The sequence below is a fragment of the Pelecanus crispus genome, chromosome 12, assembly GCF_030463565.1.
Source record: "Pelecanus crispus isolate bPelCri1 chromosome 12, bPelCri1.pri, whole genome shotgun sequence".
Classification (NCBI taxonomy): Eukaryota; Metazoa; Chordata; class Aves; order Pelecaniformes; family Pelecanidae; genus Pelecanus; species Pelecanus crispus.
The window spans coordinates 29,252,029-29,270,803 of NC_134654.1; the positions used below are offsets into that span (position 1 = coordinate 29,252,029).

The following is an 18,775-nucleotide window of genomic DNA, read 5'->3' on the forward strand; positions in this document are numbered from 1 at the left end:
GATGCTGGCTGGCATTGCTGCTTTGTTCCTGTGCCTGGCCCCATGTGAGAGCTGCAGGCCAATGAGCGTGGGGTGAGCTGAGCCCCCTTTCCTCGTCAGGGGCTAGGGGCTGCCTGGCCCCAGCCAGGCTGCAGTGGTTCATGCCCCCGGTCCCCGGCACCGCTTCCAGGGCTGACGGGTGCTGCTCTGTGCCCATACCAAAGGCCAGCGTGGAGCAGGAGAGCGATGGAGCTGCAGGGCCCTGCCCCGGCCATCACCCTCCAGTGGCACGGAGCGCTGCCTGGCCCTGCGCCGGCTGGCGGCAGGGACTTTCTGGCTGGGCCATGGTTCCGCCGGCTGCTCCAGCCCTGCGCTCGCAGCACTCGCGTACCCTCGTCCTACGTCCCTTACGGCAGCTGAGCTGCGCCGCAGCCACGCCAGCAGGACGGCATGTGCCAGACACAGCCTGCAGCACGGAGCGTCCGGCAGCTGCACGGTGCGGGAGCGCTTCTTATCTCTGCGCATCGGAAAACGAGAGGCCTCAGGACTGTCAACAGCCTGTTGCCAGCAGTGTTTGCCTCGGCGGTAGCTGGCTGGCCCCTCCTGGTCTCATCCTGCCCTCTGCCCAGGCCTCCGCCTGCCCCCGGGCAGCGTGCCGAGCCCCAGGCCCCGCTGCCTGGAGGGGGTCCCACAGGTCACCCCGCTGCCCGCACCGGGCAGGGCTGGGGGCTGCCGGGCCTCCCCCTCCCCAGCCTCCTCCTCACCCGGAGGGGTGCAAGGGCTGTCTCCAGGGGTGCAGCTGTGAGTCCAACCCCCCCAGTGCTGGCGAGGCACCAGCAAGCCCCAGTGCGCGCCCAGGCCCCTGGGCCGCTCTGTCCGCACCCACGGGGGCTTCTAGCGAGTGGGCGGCCGAGCAGCGCGGGACCGCGACGGGGGGCCCTGCGCAGCAGCTGGCTCGGCTGGCCGGGCTCCGGGCGGGAGGACGCTCGGTGTCCCCGAGCTGCCACAGCCTGCGTGGCCGTCATGGCTGCTGGCCCAAGGAAATATGTTTGTGCCCAACGGTGGCGGGTCGGCTGCTGGCATCGCCACGGCCGGGACATGTGCCCAGGCCACGCTCCAGCCCCAGACTGGGGTGCGGGGGTGCCCGGGGCGTTTGCCGCTGCTGCTGGGATGTGTTTACCTGGTTGTGCTGCAGCAGGATGCGGCTGCAGCGGCAAACACGGACCCGTCACCGCCAGCGGCGGCCGGAGCGAGGGGGTCGAGGCAGCTCCCGGCTGCACGGCAGAGGTGTGTCCGGGTCCCGGGGGGGGTGAGCCCTGCTCCCGCGGCAGGGGCTGCCAGCTCCGTGCACGGGCTGGGGGGGGACGGTGCCAGGAACCCCCCGGGGCCCGCAGGAGAGCCCCGGGGCGCTGCCGCCTCGCCGGGGCCGGGGGAGCCTCCCCGGGGGGACCCCACGGCAGCCAGCGGGGGGCTGCACTGGCCCCCCGGAGGTACGGGCACCCCCGTCCCGCTCCCTCGGGGGCCGGTGCGGTGCGGCTGCCCCCGCCGCTCCTCCCGCTCCCGGGCACCGGCTCGCCGGCGGTGCGGGGCGGCGCGGTGCGCAGCGCCGAGCACCCGGGGCCGGCGGCGGCGGGCGGGGCGGAGGGCACCGGGCTGCTCCCCCCCACCCCCCCGTGCCGCGGTGGGACGCGGCTCCTCGCCCACGGTCCCTCCCCCCGCACCGGTCCCTCCCCCCGAGCCGCCACAGCCGCCGCCGCCGCGGCTCCGGCAAAAGTTTTCGCCGGAGCGGCCGAACGCGCCGGTCCCGGTCCCGGTCCCCGCCAGCACCGAGATGCGCCCGGGAGCCGCCGCGAGCCCAGCCCCGACAGGTACCGGGCAGAGGGGGGAGGAAGGAGGGGAGCGCCCATCCCCGCGGCCTCGGGGCTCCCCGTCGGCGCGATGCCGCACACCCCGCGGCGTGGATGTGGGGTCGGGTCGCGGCTGCGCATCCCCGGGACCGCGGCTTGAGCCCCCGGAGCAGCAGCTCCCGGAGCCGTCCGGGTGCTGGGCGCCGGCCCCGCTGGGGCTGAGCCCCCCGGCAAGGGGTGTCCTGGGCTGGGGGCTCCCAGCTGGGCTGTGCCCGCTCCCCGCCTGAGGCCCTGGCATTCCTGGGAAGGGGCTCTGCGTTGGGCATCTCGGCACCCCTGGGTGCTGCCGTGGCTGTTGTCAGCCCCAGGCAAGTGGTGTCAGCCGGGCTCTGAGGCGCTGGGAGCATCTCCCTGAGAGGCCCCTCGCCGGGGTGGTGCCTGCTGGGTCTCCCTGCCATGGGCACAGCAGTGCCTGCGGCTTTCTTGCCAAGGGACGAAAACAGGGGACACTTCTGCACCCTTCCCAGTGGTCCCCAAGCTCTCCGGGTGTTGCAGGGGCCCATTGCGAGTGCCCTTTGTGACTCTGTCCCGAGCTCTGCTGTGTCAACACGGTGTTGGTAAATGGCTTTGTTTAACCAGGACATGTTGGGTATGTGACCTTGCCGCCCTCGTGGTTGCAAGCGCATCTCCAAAGCAGCTGCCAAGATCACCCCTGCCTGGCGTTGCGCTTCCCAGCCCGGCAGCTCCCTCAGGGTGGCAAGGGAGAGCCGGGCACGCTGGTGTCGGTCCGGCTCCCCTCGAGCCGTGGGGGCTGGACGGGCAGAGGATGGGACATCAGCTGCTGCCCAGCCAGTGCTGCTGAGCACCTCGTCTGCACCCTGTAACGCAGCCGCCTTGCCCCACGCAGCGCTCGGCAGCGCATGTTGTGGGTGTCCTGACCCATGCCAAATTCAGTGGTTGCCCCTGTGATTTCCTCGGTGTTATTTGTGCATCAGCAGGAAAATTTAGGGCCTGCAGGACCCCTCCTCGGCATGTTAGTGCCACCCCAGCTGCCACCTCCTGTCCTTCCCACCAATCCCTGCTCCTTTCTGCACGCTGCCGCGCAGATTTATGTTCTGTTGCCTGGAGTGGAGAAAACAAAAAAGGCTGAACGGAGAAGAGGCGAAATGTGGATTAAAAATAGTTAATGAAAAAATGTGACCGCAAGCCCTGATCAGCAGTGTAGCGCTGAGACCAGCCGCTGAGCGCAGCGCTGCTCCGTGCTCCTCGCTGTGCCAGGCAGAGGCAGAGGCAGAGTCTGGGCAATTTGGATGCACGGTCCCCCTGTGCTCCTCCATTGCATCCTGCCCTGTCCTGCATCCCCCATGGCCAGAGCCCCTGTCTGCCCAACCCAGGGGGTCTGGCGGACTCGGCTGCGAGCAGCAAGTGCCAGCGGATGGCTGGGCACAAGTGCTGCACCGCCTGCCTCCGGCACGGCTGGTGGCTGGCCGTGCCCAGGTGCTGCGGGTGCCTCGGGACAGGGAGGGACCCTGCCAGGACGGGCTGCTGTGTGCAATGTCACTTGCACATCTGTGCCTCGGCAGGGCAGGGCTTGAGCTCACTCCTCGGTGAGGTACCGGGAGGTTATCCCGAGCTCCGTGATGACCACGGCGTTCATTCGTGACACGAGCTGCTCTGGGGAGGCGGGTGCGGAGCTCCCAGTGCAGGCACATGTGCACACACGCCTGTCTGCACTGACCTTTTCCTAGGCTTTTCCCAGTCCTGTGCTTCCCCTGTGACACGCTAACCACACGTGTCACGCTGTGTCTCTTGCGCCGTCCTCCTATAGTTCATGGGTTTTCATGCGATGTGATGAACAGTCATGGAGGTGATGCAAAGAGCGTTCATCCTGACGGCACAGGGGCGAGTGCTGTTGGTTTGCATCCTGTGTTGCTGTTGACGAAAATGCTGTCAGGGTTGGTTTAGGTTTTCTTGGCCCAAAGTGCCACAGGATCCAACATCGTTGGCGCCTGGTGACGTCATCTCTCTCCATGTGCTGCTGCTCAGCATTTCCACAATCATGTCGCTCTGTGCAAACGAGCTGTGGTCTTGCAGCGCAAGGGCTGCTGCAGGCAGTTCAGCTGTTCCTCCGCTGCCCATGTTCCTTGTACTCTCTTCACGGGGGAGGACTGGAGCAGTTGTGGGTCGCAGGTGGGGAGCAGGAGGCACCCCCAAGCTTATGGCAGGGACGCAGGTGGGGACAGCGCAGGGTGCGGGCCAGACTTCCTGGGGCTCCCCACTGTGGCTTTCTCCCCCCACTGCTTGTCCTGCTTGCCGTGGCCCTGGGTGGAAAGCAGAGCAGCATCTGCAGGGCCAGGCTTGCGCTGGCACTGCATCAGCTCTGGCCCTGCACCGTCCCCTCCCCTGCCAAGTGCCAAAGCCCCTGCCGTGCTGGCTTGTAGCGCTGAGCTCAAAGCCAAGCCAGCCGTGGAAAGCACTGCATTAGCGCACTGGGGGCTAATCCCTGCGTCTGGAGGGCGCGCAGCCCCCGCTGCCGCCTCCTGAGCAAGTGGTGCAGTGCTGGGCGCAGGGCTGCGCTGGCGGGGCTGGGCTGTGCTGGGCTGCGCCAGCCTCCCGGCACTTCTACGGGGCAGTGGCTGTGCCAGGGTGCTCCCAGGTCACGTTGCAGATGCCCATGAGTGTCCCCGTGGAGGCTTCACCAAGCCGCTGATCCATGTAGCAATCGGCCGCAGCGATCCCAGATGTGGAGCTCGTTCCTTTGCATGTGCAGTGGCAGCCAGAGCCGGGCGCCGGCCGGGGCAGCAAAATCCCCAGGGGAAGCCGACCTGGGCAGGAGGAGGAGAGCATCTCTCCCCCGAGCAGGGCCGGGCGCTCAGCCAGCCGCAGGGGTCTGCGTGGGCACAGAGCTGCTGCAGGGCAGCTTGGGGGCTGCACGCCCACGGGTGGGGGACAAAATCCCGACACAAGGCTTTTCCCATCCGTTCCCTATGGGTTTGTGTGATGCCACAGCAGTGGCAGCAGCCCGGCGGCACAGCATGCCCTGGTACTCAGCTCGCCCCGTCCTCGCCCTGGCCCCCCACCCACCAGCAAACCCTGGGACCCGCATCTGCCAGGCCATGAGCTGCTGGGAGCGGGTAGGGCCAGGGGCCGCAGGGAAGCTGGTCCAGGGGCAGAGGGGGTCCTTGCTCTGCCCCCGCCGCTGCAGGGGTTGGCACCACTGCCTGGGGAAGGGCTCAGCACACCAACGCGGGCGTCAGTGACCACCCCGCTCCCCCCACCCCACCCTGGGTCCGACACCTCCAGTCCCCAGCACTGGGGCTGCCAGCATTGACCCCTTCCCCGCATGGGCGCAGCTGTCCCGGGGCTGGTTCCTCTTTCCTCGTCTCCCATTGCAGACATTGAGGTCTCCCTCGCCAGCAGAGCAGCCCTGGGTGTTTGTAGCCCGGCCTTCACGGGGTCAGTAGCCACAGAGCCATGACACAGGAACACACTGCATTGCCCAATGCCAGCATGGGGCAAAAGTCCCCTGTGTGCCCACTGCAGCATGCCACAGCCCCAGCAGATGCACCCGCTCGCATGCCGGGCACCCTCTACCCGGTGGCCATGGCTTGGCGCGGCAGAGGGTCCCCCAAAGCCTGGCCCCGGCGGGGGGTGAGGTGCCGAGGCAGGGGAACATGGCACCGGGAGCCAGTTGGGCACGGCAGGCTGAGGGAAGGTGGTGACATGGAGCCGGGTTCCTCCCGCAGTGGGCACGGCAGAGATGGGCTCCTGGCACTGGCTGCCATGGCACATCCAGCCAGCAGCGACCACTGCTCCGAGCACTGCAGGCACTGATGCTGGGCAGTGCTGGCCGGGGACGTGCTTGGCGCTGCCGGTGGCCTGAGCCACCCCAGACCCTGCTGTCCCGGCCACGCAGGGCCGCTGCTCCTTCCCTGCCACTGCCCGTCTGTGCTGAACCCCAGGCAACTGGGCCACAGCTACTCCTGCATGCCCACGTGCCTGCTAGAAATAGCCTGCGTGTCCGAGAGCGCACCGTGGGGCGGCCGAGCTGCCGGGGGTCCCTCGCACCACGGGGAGCAGGGGGCCGGCACGGCGCTGCGGCTGCGCGGCACCACGGGCAGCTGGGGCAAAGGGCCCGGGCAGGGCCCCGCTGTGAAGCGGGGAGCCCCGTGCCGGAGGAGAGGAGCGTGACCGGCCCCGTGCGCCAGGACCCCTCACCCAGTGCAGTCTGCCCAGTTTGGCTGCGGCAGGGCTCCGGGGCCGGGGAGCGGCTGCCAGCCCGGAGGGGAGTCTAGGGCAGAGGCCTCCCCGCTGCTAAATCCCATTGCAGGCAGCTAAAAATAGAGACACCTCTGCCCCAAAGCTGCCTCCCCGGGCCGCCGAGAGGGGCTGGCAGCGAGTTCGCTGCTGACCCGCAGGTGCCCAGGGAGGAGCGTTTCCTCCCGGAGCAGGGATGCTCGGGGCAGGGGCCGGGCACCGGGAGGTTCCCACGGGGCCAGGCCACGGGTGGCGGCGGGATGGGGCACGTGGGGATGCTGGCGGGGGGCTGAGGCGGGGACAGGGCTGCTGGCATGGGGCTGGCGGGAGGAAAAGGACAGGGCTGCTGGTGTGGGTAGGTGGCTGGCGGGCACCCACCGAAGGTCCCCGTTCCCAGAGCCCACCCAGTGCGGTCTGTCCCAGGAGACAGTTCCTTCTGTCCTGGGACAGTCTAAATAAGGCGCGCACCAGCAGGTCCGTCTCCCCGAGCCACATCTGGAGCCCCACGCGCTGATTAATGAGCTTCTCAGGCAGCCCTTTGCGACATGGCGAGTGGGTCTGCATGGAGGAAACAGGACTTTCCCAGGGATAAAAATAGGCACGGGCAGAGTGGCGAGCCCTGGGAGCGGTGGCTGGTTGGGGAGCGCAGTGCTCCGGCTGGTGCCCGGGGGGGATGATGCTGCAGTGTCTGTGGTGGCACCGGCACCGCTGTCTGTTCTGTCCCCATCCCCCCCCAGCTCTGCTGCCCTCACCCCACATGGCCGCACTGTGCCGTGGGGCTGCCATCAGAATGGGCCCTTGTCGGAAGAGCTGAAATCCCGCTCAGGAGCCCTGTAACCGGCTTAGGGGGATGGAAGGAATTACAGCTCCTCGTGAGCCAGGCTTTGCATGGGAGCTCCCGGCTGCCGTGTCAGGCTGGGGGCGATGGAGCCGCGGCGGCACGGCCGGGCTGAGCTGGTCCAGCAGCCCCGTGAGCCAGGGATCCCTGCGGGTTAATGGTTAACCACCCTGGGGCTGGCCATCATCCCTGCCCGCTCCCTGCCTACCTCCATCCCCGGGTGGGTGCCACAGCCCGGCAGACCTGCGGGGCCAGGGCCGGGACGCTCCGAGGGCCACCCCATGGGGCCGTCCTGGGGGCCTGGCCACCTCCACCGCTGGATGTGGATCCACCACAAGCGGTGGCGTGGAGGCGGTGGGGAGGAGAGGCAGCCCAGGCACCAGCCCCTGCCCTGAGAAGATGCTCAGGCATGAGGAGGGGTCCTGGCTACCACCGGGGTCCTGGGCTCTCGGGGCTCGGCACCAATGCATCGCCAGGCACCAGCACCAGTGTGGGGTGGCCCTGGCCCAGACATGTGCACAGAGGGGTCCGGAGGTAGTGTTGCCTTGGGGAGGTGCGAGGGTCCGCCCTGCGCAGGGGTGATGTCCCACATGTGGCTGCACTCCAGCCATGCAGGGGCTGGGAGTTTTGGCTTGGTGGGATGAGGGGTGGCATGGCCGCAGTTCCGATGCAGTCCTGGGGAGGAAACATAGGCAGCCTCGCGGGAAAATGCACAACCAGCTGAACATTAAAGCTAGGCAGGGTCGGGCAAGGATGGGGACAGGAGCATGGCGCTGTGACCGGTGCTGGCTCTGCGCCGGGGTGGCCTCCCCTCCCACGCCTGCCTGCCCCCGGCCGCGCGCCCCCCGGCTCTGCCCCAGGACGGGTCCCACCGCCTGCGTCCTGGTGACACGGCATCTCGTGCAGGGTCGCCCGCACGCCAGGGCCCTCGCCAGCAGGGCAGAGGAGCTGCTGAGGACCGGTAGGAAGCCAGGCGCCCCGTGCTGCTCCCCATGCGGCTCGCGGCCCGGCGGAGGGATGTCCCAGCCGCATCTCCTCAGCTTCCTCCTGCTGCTGCTCTGCTGCCAGGTAAGGACAGGCCATCCTGCATGATAGTGTTCAGCCCCACAACCAGCCCACTGCCTGCCCCCGAGCCACTGCCAATCCACCTCTGCCCGCAGCAGCGCCTCGCCATGGCACACTGTGCAGCAGCCGCTGCCCTCTCCTGCCTGCCCTGCTATCCACATGGCATGGCAGGGCACGGCACAGCATGGCATGGCACTGCACAGCATGTTGGCCCACGCTCGCCCATGGCCATACCCGAGCCGGGGTTGCTGCCCTTGCCCAGCACGGCAGCTCCATGGGTAGGGCGTGGGTGACGCTCCCCGGTGCCCCCAGGGCTCCTCCGCCCAGATCACGGATTTCGTCTTGGAGAGCTGGAAGGCGTACAGCGAGGAGTGCCACCACAACATGAGCCGCCTGCCCGCGCCCACAGGTGAGAGCTGGTGTGGGGTCCCAGTGGGATGGGGACCGGGGGAGAGGGGCCAGCGTGGGGCCTGGCACCCAGCCCCCTGCGCGGGTGAGGCCGAGGGTGCCGCCATGTCCCGTCCCTCCGCAGAGCTGGTCTGTAACCGCACCTTCGATAAGTTCTCCTGCTGGCCCGACACACTGCCCAACAGCACCGCCAGCGTCCCCTGCCCCTGGTTCCTGCCCTGGTACCAGAAAGGTAACGGCCGGGTGGGTGTGTGTGCACGTGCGGGTGTGTGTGCATGCATGCGGGTGTGTGTGTGCACGTGCGGGGGTGTGTGTGCATGCACGCGGGTGTGTACATGCATGCGGGTGTGTGCACACATATGTGTGCCGATGGTTCCGGGGCCCGGCACACCCCATCGCCCTCCTCCCCTCGCAGTGAAGCACAGACAAGTCTTCAAGACCTGCGGGCCGGATGGGCAGTGGGTGACGGGCCCCCGGGGACAGTCCCTGCGCGATGCCACGCAGTGTGAGCTCGACGCTGAGGACCTGGAGGCGCAGGTGGGCAGAGTTGGGGGGCAGCCGGTGCGGGGTTCCCTGCTCTGCCCTGCCCTGCCCTGCCCTGCCTGCACTGCCCTGCCTGCCCCGCCCTGCCCTGCCTGCCCCTATCCATCCTGGCCCTACCCTGCCCCTGCCCTCACTTGCTCCCTCCTTCTCCAGGAAAAATTTGCCAAGACCTACGGCAGCTTCAAGGTGATGTACACCGTGGGCTACTCGGTGTCACTGTGTGCACTTCTCCTCGCCCTGGCCCTGCTGCTGGGCTTCAGGTAGGGGTGCGGGCACGGCCGCCCGGCGGGGGGACAGGCGGGGGCTGTGCCGGGGGTCCGGGCGCGGGCACTGACAGCGGCTCCCCGCCTCTGCAGCAAGCTGCACTGCATGAGGAACTACATCCACATGAACCTCTTCGCCTCCTTCATCCTGAAGGGCGTCTCTGTGCTGGTCATCGACGCCCTGCTCAAGACCCACTACAGCGACAAGATCGACGACTACAACGTGCACATCTGGCTGAGCGACGAGGTGAGCTGTGGGGTGGGCAGGGCCAGGGGCGCAGGCGGCGCGGCAACCCTGACCCCTGCCCGCAGGCGGCCGCGGGCTGCCGGGCGGCCACGGTCTTCATGCAGTACGGCATCGTGGCCAACTACTGCTGGCTGCTGGTGGAGGGCATCTACCTGCACAACCTCCTGGTCGTGGCCGTCTTTTCCGAGAGGAGCTACTTCACCCTCTACCTGTGCATCGGCTGGGGTGAGTGCGGGCGGGCTGGCTCCCCAGCCCCATCCTCCCACCCCAACCTTGACCCAGCTGTGCCTCACCTGCCCTGTGCCCACCTCCCTTCCAGGGGCACCCGTGCTCTTCCTCATCCCCTGGGTCATCGTGAAGTTCCTCTATGAAAACATCCAGTGAGTACCAGCCCCTGCAGCGGGTCGGTGCCTGTGGGTGTGCAGGGCACGGGTGGGTGCACAGGGCACGGGTGCGCATGGGACATGTTGAGGGATGGTGGGGACGGTGTGACGGCCCCGGAGAGGCTCCACACCGTTGCCCTGTGCAAGGAGCAGGGTGCCGGGCTGTGGCGCTCGCTCAGCTGAGGCTGCCAGTGCCACACCAGGCTCTAGGAGCTGCCCGGTCAAGGGGCTGCCCGGCAGCCCCGTCCCCCTCCTCTGCAGGTGCTGGACCACCAACAACAACATGGGTTTCTGGTGGATCCTTCGCTTCCCCGTGTTCCTGGCCATCCTGGTGAGTCCGGGGCTGTGGCTCTGCCCACTACAGCCCTTCACTCAGCATCTGCGAGTGCCCCGAGCCTCCTGCGAAAGGAGCTGCGCCGGACAGGGGACAGAGCTGCCCTGCCCTGCCCCTCATGGCTCACTCTGCTCCATTGCAGATCAACTTCTTCATCTTCATCCGCATCATCCAGATCCTCGTCTCCAAGCTCCGCGCGCACCAGATGCGCTACACTGACTACAAGTTCAGGTGGGTGGTGGGCACAGCCCTGGCCCCGCACGCCCGTGGTGCTCACGCTGGCACGTGCGAGTGCCCACCCTGCGCCCTAGTGCTGACGGGCCCCTCTCCATGCAGGCTGGCCAAGTCCACGCTGACGCTGATCCCGCTGCTGGGAATCCATGAGGTGGTCTTCGCCTTCATCACGGACGAGCATGCCCAGGGCACCCTGCGCTATGTCAAGCTCTTCTTTGACCTCTTCCTGAGCTCCTTCCAGGTGAGCTCAGCCGCACACGGGACGGGCCCTCCACAGGGACCCTCCGTTTCGGGTCCAGGGTTGGGGTCAGGGTCTGGCTGCGTGCCTCTGATGCCTCTCCTCCCTCCATCCAGGGGATGCTGGTGGCCATTCTCTACTGCTTCGTTAACAAGGAGGTGAGTGGGATGGCGTGGGAGCGGGCAGCCGGAGGGGCGCGGGCAGCCAGCGGGCACGGGGCCACGCTGATGGTGGCTGCTGACAGGTGCAGGCAGAGCTGCTGAAGAGGTGGCAGCGCTGGAAGCTGGGGAAGGACCTGGCGGAGGAGTACAAGCACACCTACAGCCACGCGCCCAGTGCCCGCAACGGCGCTGGCAGCACCTGCGAGAAGCATCAGCTGGTGAGCAGCTGCGCCAACGGGCTGGGGCGCAGCCCGGCTGCTGCGCGCCCTGGCACCCACTACCTCGAGCGGACCGGCCGCAGCACCACCGAGCACCTCACCCTGGGGGACCGGCACCACTGCTACGAGTTCCCCGAGACCACGGCCGAGAGCCACTTCTGAGCCCGCAGCCGGAGCGGGAGGGCTGTGCCGGCCCCGCTGCCGCAGGCTGAGCCAGCCGGGGTGGCCACCACCTCCCTCCCCGGCCCCGTCCTCCTCCGGGCGCTGCACAGGCTGTGCGGGACCCTGCCCACCCCGGCGAGGACGCTGTACCGTGCCGGACATGCACGGGACGATGGACGTGGCTGGGCCAGCTGTGGGTGAGGCACGGTGAGCGGGACCTGGACCTCTGTGGGGAGGGGATCTGTGGGGCGGGGGGATTTGTGTGGGGTGGGGGGGGTTCGTCCTGTGCTGCTGCCCTCGTGCGCCTTCGAGACCCTTTGCGCAGTGCTGTGATTTATCTGTCGTAATTGTAAATAGGTGTGGGCCCATGCTGGGCTACAGGGCCAGTTCTGCATGCGCCTCTCTGTCCGGAACGGGCGTCCAGGGTGTGGGGACCGGGGACACCGCAGCCCCAGACCATGCCTGCGAGCACCCAGGGGCAATGGCCACAGCCACGGAGGGGGAGCTGGGCCACCTGGCATGGATGGGCTGCACCAGAAGACAGCCCCGCTGCCTGCCCCACAGCCCCGCTGCCTGCCCCACAGCCCCGCTGCCTGCCCTGCTGCCTGCCCACAGGTGAGTGAGGCAGACATGAGGCAGCAGCCGCTACAGCGCTGCCGGACAGGGCTCCAGCTCCCCGCCAGCACATGCTCTCCTTTGGCTGCTAATCGGCTCTGTCCTCTCACTGCCAAGAGCCCTTAATTAAATCATTTGGCTCTGCCCGCCAGCACCCCCTCTCTGCTGGGAGCCAGCCCAGGCCACAGGCCAGGCAGCAGCTGCTGGCAGCGCCGAGCACCACGAGCAGCGCCGTAGGGTGCAGGGCTGTGGTTCCCCTGTGCCGGCAGACTGGCCCGTCCGTCCGCGGCAGGGAGGGCGTGCAGCGGGCCGGCACCCTAAGAGGCTTGTGTCACGCACAAGTGCTAAGCCCGGATGCCACGGCTTTGGGCACCACAATCGCCTGGTGTGCAGAGATTAGCCAGGCACGCTTCCCCGGCCGGGGGCACCCTGCCCGACGGGTGGTGGCAGGACAGACAGACAGCCCTACCATGACCCCTTGCCACCCCACAGGCCCTGGGCGCGGGGCACTGCCCGTCACCTGCTGCGGCCAGCCCCGCCTGGCCCCCAGCCAATGACAGTCCCTGGCTGTCCGGACCCCATGTGCAGCCCGGCACAGGGGACGTGATGAGCAGGGCACTTGGAGCCGTGCCCCGGCAGCCACCGGCACCCCTACGCAGTGAACAGCAGCGCTGGGCGGGCCAAATCCAGCCCTGTCCCGGCATCGCCGACACTGCCACAGCCACCGTCCTGCCAGCCGGTACGAAGCGCAGTGCGAGCCGTGCTGGCTGCCCGGGGGGTGGCAGGGTCCCAGACTGCTGCGAGGGTGTGGGTGTCAGCATGGGGAGGGCATGCCCGCAGCGCTGGCCCTGGCTGCGTGGCATTTGGCTCCCGGCGGCAGCGCCGTGCCGAGCACGCAGTAATTTTCCTCTGTTTACGTGACAACTTGCTGTCTGCCCCGGCCGAGCGGGAACCCGGCATCCAGGGGCCAGCGCAGCGCAGGCAGCAGGGCCGTGGGGCGCAGGGGTCTGGGCCGTGGTGCCGGGGCTGTGAGCCTACCGCGGCAATGCCATGGGGCAGGGCTGTGGGGATGCATCACCCGTGGGGCTGAGCAGGCAAGGGGAGGGGAGCGCAGGGGCTCGGGTCTGCCTGGACCCCCAGTTGCAGGGATGGGGATGGGGAGGGGGGCGCAGATGGACCCTGCCCAGAGCCGCAGTGCTGGAGCCAGCCAGGGCAGCCCCCGCGGAGCTGCTGGCCCCCACGGCCGCTGCCGTCACTGTGGCCTCCTGACGCGGGTAACGAGCCTAATTGAGGCAAATTGCTGGAGCACGAAGCGGTTTCTGGGAAGGTAAATATGGTCATTGAGCGGCGCCGGGTCCTGCTCCTGTTGCTCCAGCATTGCCATGGCAACACCCCACTTTCATCACCCCGTGGCTCGGTGATGCCCCCCCAGAGCCAGGCTGGCCCCATAGCACCAAGGGCGTGGGGACCCCCAGGCCCTGCCCAGGCAGGGTGAGGTGCACGCAGCTACCACACCATGACAGGGACCCTTTGGGGACCCCAAGCCAGCCCCAGCCTGTGGGGTGTCCCTGCGGTAACGTCCCGTGTCCCCAGGGGCCGTGGGGCCGCCCCTGGCACTGTCCCTTGTCCCCTGCACAGCCCCTTGTCATGTCCCCCCATCCTGCCCGCAGGCTGGCTGGGTCCGGCACCCCGAGGGGTCTGTCGGGGATAGCAGATCCCTGGGCCCAGCCCTGTCCCCACTGAGGGGGCCGGGGCACAGGGCAGGGGCTGGCTGGGGGTCAGAGCTGGCAGCACCAGGCAAAGCCCTGAGCAGGGACGGCGTCTGCTGGTGGCCGGGAGCCTCGTGCAAGTGCCCGATGTCCGCCCGCACCGGGGCCCGCCGGAGCACATCCCCTCCCTTGGAGCTGCTCACCGTGGCCCCGTAGCACCCGCCGCCAGCCCAAAGCCGGGGCGCTGCCTGTGCTGCAGGGCTGAGCCTGCAGCCCCTGTGCCCTGGTCATCCCCCCACTCCCACCGAGCCACATGCCCTGGCCAGTGGCTTCCACTCGTGGCCAGCGGCTCCCTGGCACACACGGACCCCCGGGACTGCTGGGCATGGGCTCTCCTCAGGCAGCGGCGCAGCTCCTGGGATGCCAGGGAGCGGGAGTGTCCCACAGCCCCTGGGAGCCTGGCCAGCCCTGGCCGAGGGAGCTAGCCTCCATGGGACTGCCGTCAGCATCCTCTCCCATCACTGCGTGGAGTCTCTCGAAGGGGAGAGCCCGCTGCCCCTGTGCTGCCGTGCCCGCCCGAGGGCAGAGCCTTCACAGGACACCCACCCTACACCGGGCTGCGGGACAGGGCAGGCGAAACGCGAGTGGCTTGGAGGAGCTGCCCCTGCCCCTCACCCCGGTTCCCTGCTGGGGCTGCAGTGAAGGCTGGGGCCGGGGGACCCCTCCCCGCCGTGTCCTGGCACTGCCCGCAGCCAGCGTCACCCCCGTGTGCACCCTGACAGCTCCCCACACAGCACCAGCACCCTGCACCCCCGGGGTACATCGCAGGCAGCACAACCTGCACTACACACACGTGTGCACACGCTCACAGACGTGCTCACACACACACATGCACAGCTCGGCTGCATGGTGGGAGCTGCCTGTTCCCAGTGACTGGTGGAACGAACATGCGGCCACCAGCCCGCACGCAGACGGGCCCGGGGGGCAGAAGCTGGACTCGGCTGCAGCACGAGTCCCCAGCTGTGGGGCTAAAGCCAACGCGAGGAGCGGGGCCAACGCGTTAAATAGCCACTTGCCGCCCAACCTGGCCTGCCCGGGCAGCGGCACCCCCGCGGCAGCAGCCAGGCTCCCCGGGGCCGCGGCGCCTCGCAGGAAAACTCCCACTTTATCAAGGGAATTGAGCACCGCAAATTGGTCTTCTAAGTAGATTCTGCCCGCTGCCGTCCCCTCTTCCCACTGCTTAATTCAATGATACAACACATACCTCTCTTCCTCCCACCATTTAATCTAATGATAAGCACCGTATCCGAGTCACAGGGAAAATAAACCCTTGCCGAGTTCGATTTTTATAGGTAAACAGCCTGATTTCTCTGCCCTGAGGCCTCGCTCCCTTGCAGGGGCACCCCCCCACCACCTGACTTCCACACTTCTCCTGCGCCGCCTCACCACCCTCACCCCCGCGGTTTGTTATTAGTCTTTATAAAAATCGCCTGTTTATAGAATGATTTTTGTACGACATTTCATTAGAGTTCAAGCGACCGCTTCGCCTCTGGCTTTACAGCACCCAAGCCAAGAGAAAAACAAGGCAGAGGCCAGGAGGGTCGGGCTGCAGGGCCCCATACGTGCCCTTGGCCTCGGGGACGAGGTTTGCGGCATGCACCCACTGCAGGCAAGAGTGCCGGGCTCCGCGGTGGCCGGCCAGCAGCCTGCCCCAGCTGGGGAGGAAGCCAGGGCAGCCCCGCTCGGCTCCACGCTCCCCAGACGTGGGGCATGCCACGGGGCCCATCCCGCAGGAAAAGTCCACGGAGAGGGGCGGTGGCAGCAATAACCACCACCTCTTGCCCCCCCGAGGGCACTCACTCCCCGCAGGCTGCGGCGAAGCGGGGCCTGGCAGCACCGGGGTGAGGGAGCGGGCCCAGGGGCGGCTCCAGCAGAGTCGGCAGCGCCAGGGGCCGAGGCACCGTCCCACTGTGCCAGAACCGGGCAGCGCACCCCGGCATGTGAGCGCCCCGGGAATGTTTTGATGATGGGAGGTAAACAGGGTCGTGGCTAACTGTGAAGAGATGCACTTGAGGAGAAATTCTAGCAATGCTAAGTATAGTTTAAATGCCATTAAAGCAGGGGAGGGAAGAGGATACGAGTGTATTAATAGTCTCAACATTTAAATCTTTGGTCCAGCGACAGCTCCTAGGATGCTGGCTCGCAGGAGGGCTGCCAGAGCCCAAGGGCATTGTGCTACCGGCACCCAGCGCCAGGCTGCACATGCTTGGGGTGAAATTAAGAGCCCAGAGCAAGTGCAAGGGCAAGATCCCTTCTGGGGAAAAAAAAAAAAGAAATAAAAATAAGAGGCAGCTTCTGGTCTCTGCATTAGTTCTCCTTAGGACTTGGTCAGGCCTGAAAAGGCAAGGAAAGCCCTGGCCTCTGTCACCGGTGTTGAAGTCTAAAATGGAAAAGAGAGCTTCAGCCACAAAACAGGAACGTTTTGGAAGTCTAAAAAAGGGAAGAACAAGGGCTTTGCCCCAGCAAGGCTGCAGGCGCACACGGGCCAGCACCGGCAGAGCAGTGGGCACACGCAGCTCGCAGGCACAGGCGGATGAGGAACCAAGGGGGGACCGGGCAGGGAACAGCCCCCCGGGACGCCGCGGCTGGGACAGCCATGGAGCTGGGGCTGTGGCAGGCAGTGTCATGTGGAGGCAGACCCAAAAGGACACCAGCTTTTATTTACAACACTCCTCAAGTGACAGACAACAGAAAAAAAAAAAAAAAAAAAAGGGAACAGTATAGCTCAACGACTCGACAAAGGAAAGGTAATGGCAGCCACAACTCCCCCTGTACCCCTCCCAAAGCCCACTGGCGCTGGGCAGGACCCCCCGCAGCCCCCTCCCCGCTGGCTCGGAGCACAGGCGGGCAGGGGGCTGCTCCCACTGCTCCCCATGGTCTTCTGGGGGCACTGAGACGCGGCCGGCACGGCTGCTCTGCTCACACGGGCAAGGATGGCTCAGTTGCTCTCCCTCGCTCAGAGGCAACGATGCGGAAACCACCCAAGCCTTGCCAGAAGTGAGGGTCCCAAGAAAGCCCCCCCCCACCCCCCGAGTCATGTTACACTGACTACGGCAGCCCCCAGGCAGTGACATTTCTGCCAGCTGTGGAGGCCAGATCTCTTCCAAGGGTGCAGGTCTGGAAAATGGTGTTAGTACAGAACAGCACGGCACTGTGCGGGCAAGGATGCCAGCGAGCTTCTTTCCGCACAGTCAGCACCAGCCATCCCCCACTGCTGCTCTCTCCCGTGGAGCTGCCAGAGCGCTGAGGCTGGGGGGGCCGAATGCGGCCCAGCACCCCCCTCGGAGCACCTCCCAGGCGCCTGGGGCCAGTGCTGACACCCCGTCTCTCTCCATCTGCAGGGAGAGGGGAGCAGCTCCATCTCCAGCACCACAGGGATCCGGCCCAATCTAAGCACAAGGACGATCTGGCCCAATCTAAGCAAAGGACGATCCGGCCTCGGATACGGACCCACGAGCTCTGGCAGCACTGATGAGTCCCACGCACCAGCAGCCCAGCTACACACTAAGCCCTCCCACAAGGGAGCAGGGAACAGCCGGTGCGACCGGCCCAGCCGTCAGCGGCACCAAGGGTGTTGAGCTGGAGCTGCCTGTGCGCCCCGAGGCACAAGGACAGAACCAACTCTCCCCCCTTCTCCCCCTGGCCCACCCCAGCAGCTGTGGATCCTCCGTGCAGAAACGGGAGCCGGGAACTTGCGCTGCCTCTACCGACAGCACAGCTGCTCTGCTCTGCCCTGCCGCGCACCAGAGACCGGGGAGCTCACGTACTCAGCGCGCCAGGGGCAGAGATGGAAGGAGAACGGGAGATCTGTGAGCCCAGCATGAAGTGGGGAAGGACAGCTTGAGGCCAGAGAAAGCTAGGAGTGGGGGGCTGGAATCCTTTGCAACAGGCTCTGGGCATCCTCAGTGAGCCCCAGAGCATCTTTGATTTCAGGTAGCTTCAGAGCCAGCCCCAAAGCTGACTGGCTCTCCCGCGGGCTTTTGGGAGTACAGACCAGAGGAGGAAATCAACACAAAATCTCAAATTAAATCTGCTTGAGGACCTTAGGAGACCAGCCGATCCACAGGGAGGACCCGCCTTAGGACTTCTTCGCGTCCTGTGTGTTCCTCCTCTTCAGATCACCCAGGTCGACAGGTTTAAACGCTGCAGGGATGACAGGAGAGACTTTGGCAGCAGAAGCCGCAATCGCAGCCCCCTGCCAGCCCACGCAGGCTCCCTGGGGCTGGCCATCCCCTCCAGCTGGGGCCGGGGGAGGGTGCCCCCCGCCCCCCTCACCTTTGAGGCTGGGGTTCGGCATCTTCTCCACGTACTCCTCGACCAGGCTGCGCTCGGAGCCCATCTGGCTGCGCAGGTCACGCTCCACGCACTGCCAGGCTGCGGGGACACGCGGGCGGGGGGGCCGCTCGCCTCAGACGGCGCCTGGGCACAGGCCCGGCCGCAGCCGGGGCCCCCCGAGCCCCGGGGCCCCCCCGAGCCCCGCGGCCTCCGCCCCGCTCACCCTCATAGATGAAGCGCACGTTCTCCTCGTGGGCCGGCGTGAAGATCTCGCTGCCGGCGCCGGGGGAGCGCGGGCCGCCGCTCCGCTTGCCGTTGTAGACCACGCGGGACACGGGGGAGCTGAAAGCGAAGCGCGGGGCTGAGCCGGGCCCGGGGCCGCGGCTGGGCCCGGGGCCGGGCGGGGCTCACCTGGCCATGGCGTCGTCGGTGCGGCGGCGGCGGCTCGGCTCGGCTCGGCGCGGCTGCGGGGAGAAAGGAGAGGGCGGCCAGGCCGGGGCTAGGCCGCGGGCCGCCCCCCGCCCGTCGCCATGGCAACGCGCGCCCCTCACCTGGGCCCGGCTCCCGCCTCCGCTCGCCCTCGGGCCGCGACGGAAGCGCCGCAGCGCGCAGGCGCGGCCCCGCCCCCGCCCGGGCCGGCTCCGCCCATACCCGGGCCCGCCCCGCCCGCCGTGACGTCACCCCGGCCCGGCGCGGCCCCAGGCCCTGCCCCAGGCCCTGCCCCGGCCCCGGCCCCGGCCCCAGGCCCAGCCCCAGGCCCCGGCGCACGCACAGACCGAGGCGGCGTCCGAGATGCTGCTTTATTGGAAAAGTACAAAGTGGTTCCCGAGACGCGGTACCGAGCGAGTCCCCGCCCGGCCGCAGGCCCAGGCCCAGCCCAGGCCCGGCCCCGGCCCTCGGGCCCGGCGCGGCCCCGCCGCCCCGGCCCCTCGAGGCCCC

At 67.7% G+C, this 18,775-nt stretch overlaps 2 protein-coding genes across 2 annotated transcripts; one reads left to right on the plus strand and one right to left on the minus strand.

The window, feature by feature from the left end:
- Positions 1-7,938: 7,938 nt before the first annotated feature.
- GCGR (glucagon receptor) lies at positions 7,939-11,177 on the plus strand. The gene is made up of 13 exons (XM_075719673.1): positions 7,939-7,989; positions 8,299-8,395; positions 8,519-8,626; positions 8,810-8,931; positions 9,091-9,197; positions 9,294-9,447; positions 9,513-9,672; positions 9,767-9,827; positions 10,092-10,161; positions 10,307-10,395; positions 10,501-10,639; positions 10,753-10,794; positions 10,881-11,177. The coding sequence occupies exons 1-13, from the start codon at positions 7,939-7,941 to the stop codon at positions 11,175-11,177; spliced, it is 1,497 nt and encodes a 498-aa protein (XP_075575788.1).
- A 6,023-nt stretch (positions 11,178-17,200) lies between these two features.
- On the minus strand, positions 17,201-18,255 carry MCRIP1 (MAPK regulated corepressor interacting protein 1). The gene is made up of 4 exons (XM_075720171.1): positions 18,248-18,255; positions 18,060-18,178; positions 17,837-17,935; positions 17,201-17,704 (listed from the first exon to the last, which is right to left on the minus strand). Exons 1-4 carry the CDS (start codon positions 18,253-18,255, stop codon positions 17,640-17,642), a joined length of 291 nt encoding a protein of 96 aa, XP_075576286.1. The 3' UTR covers positions 17,201-17,639.
- Between the last annotated feature and the right edge of the window lie 520 nt (positions 18,256-18,775).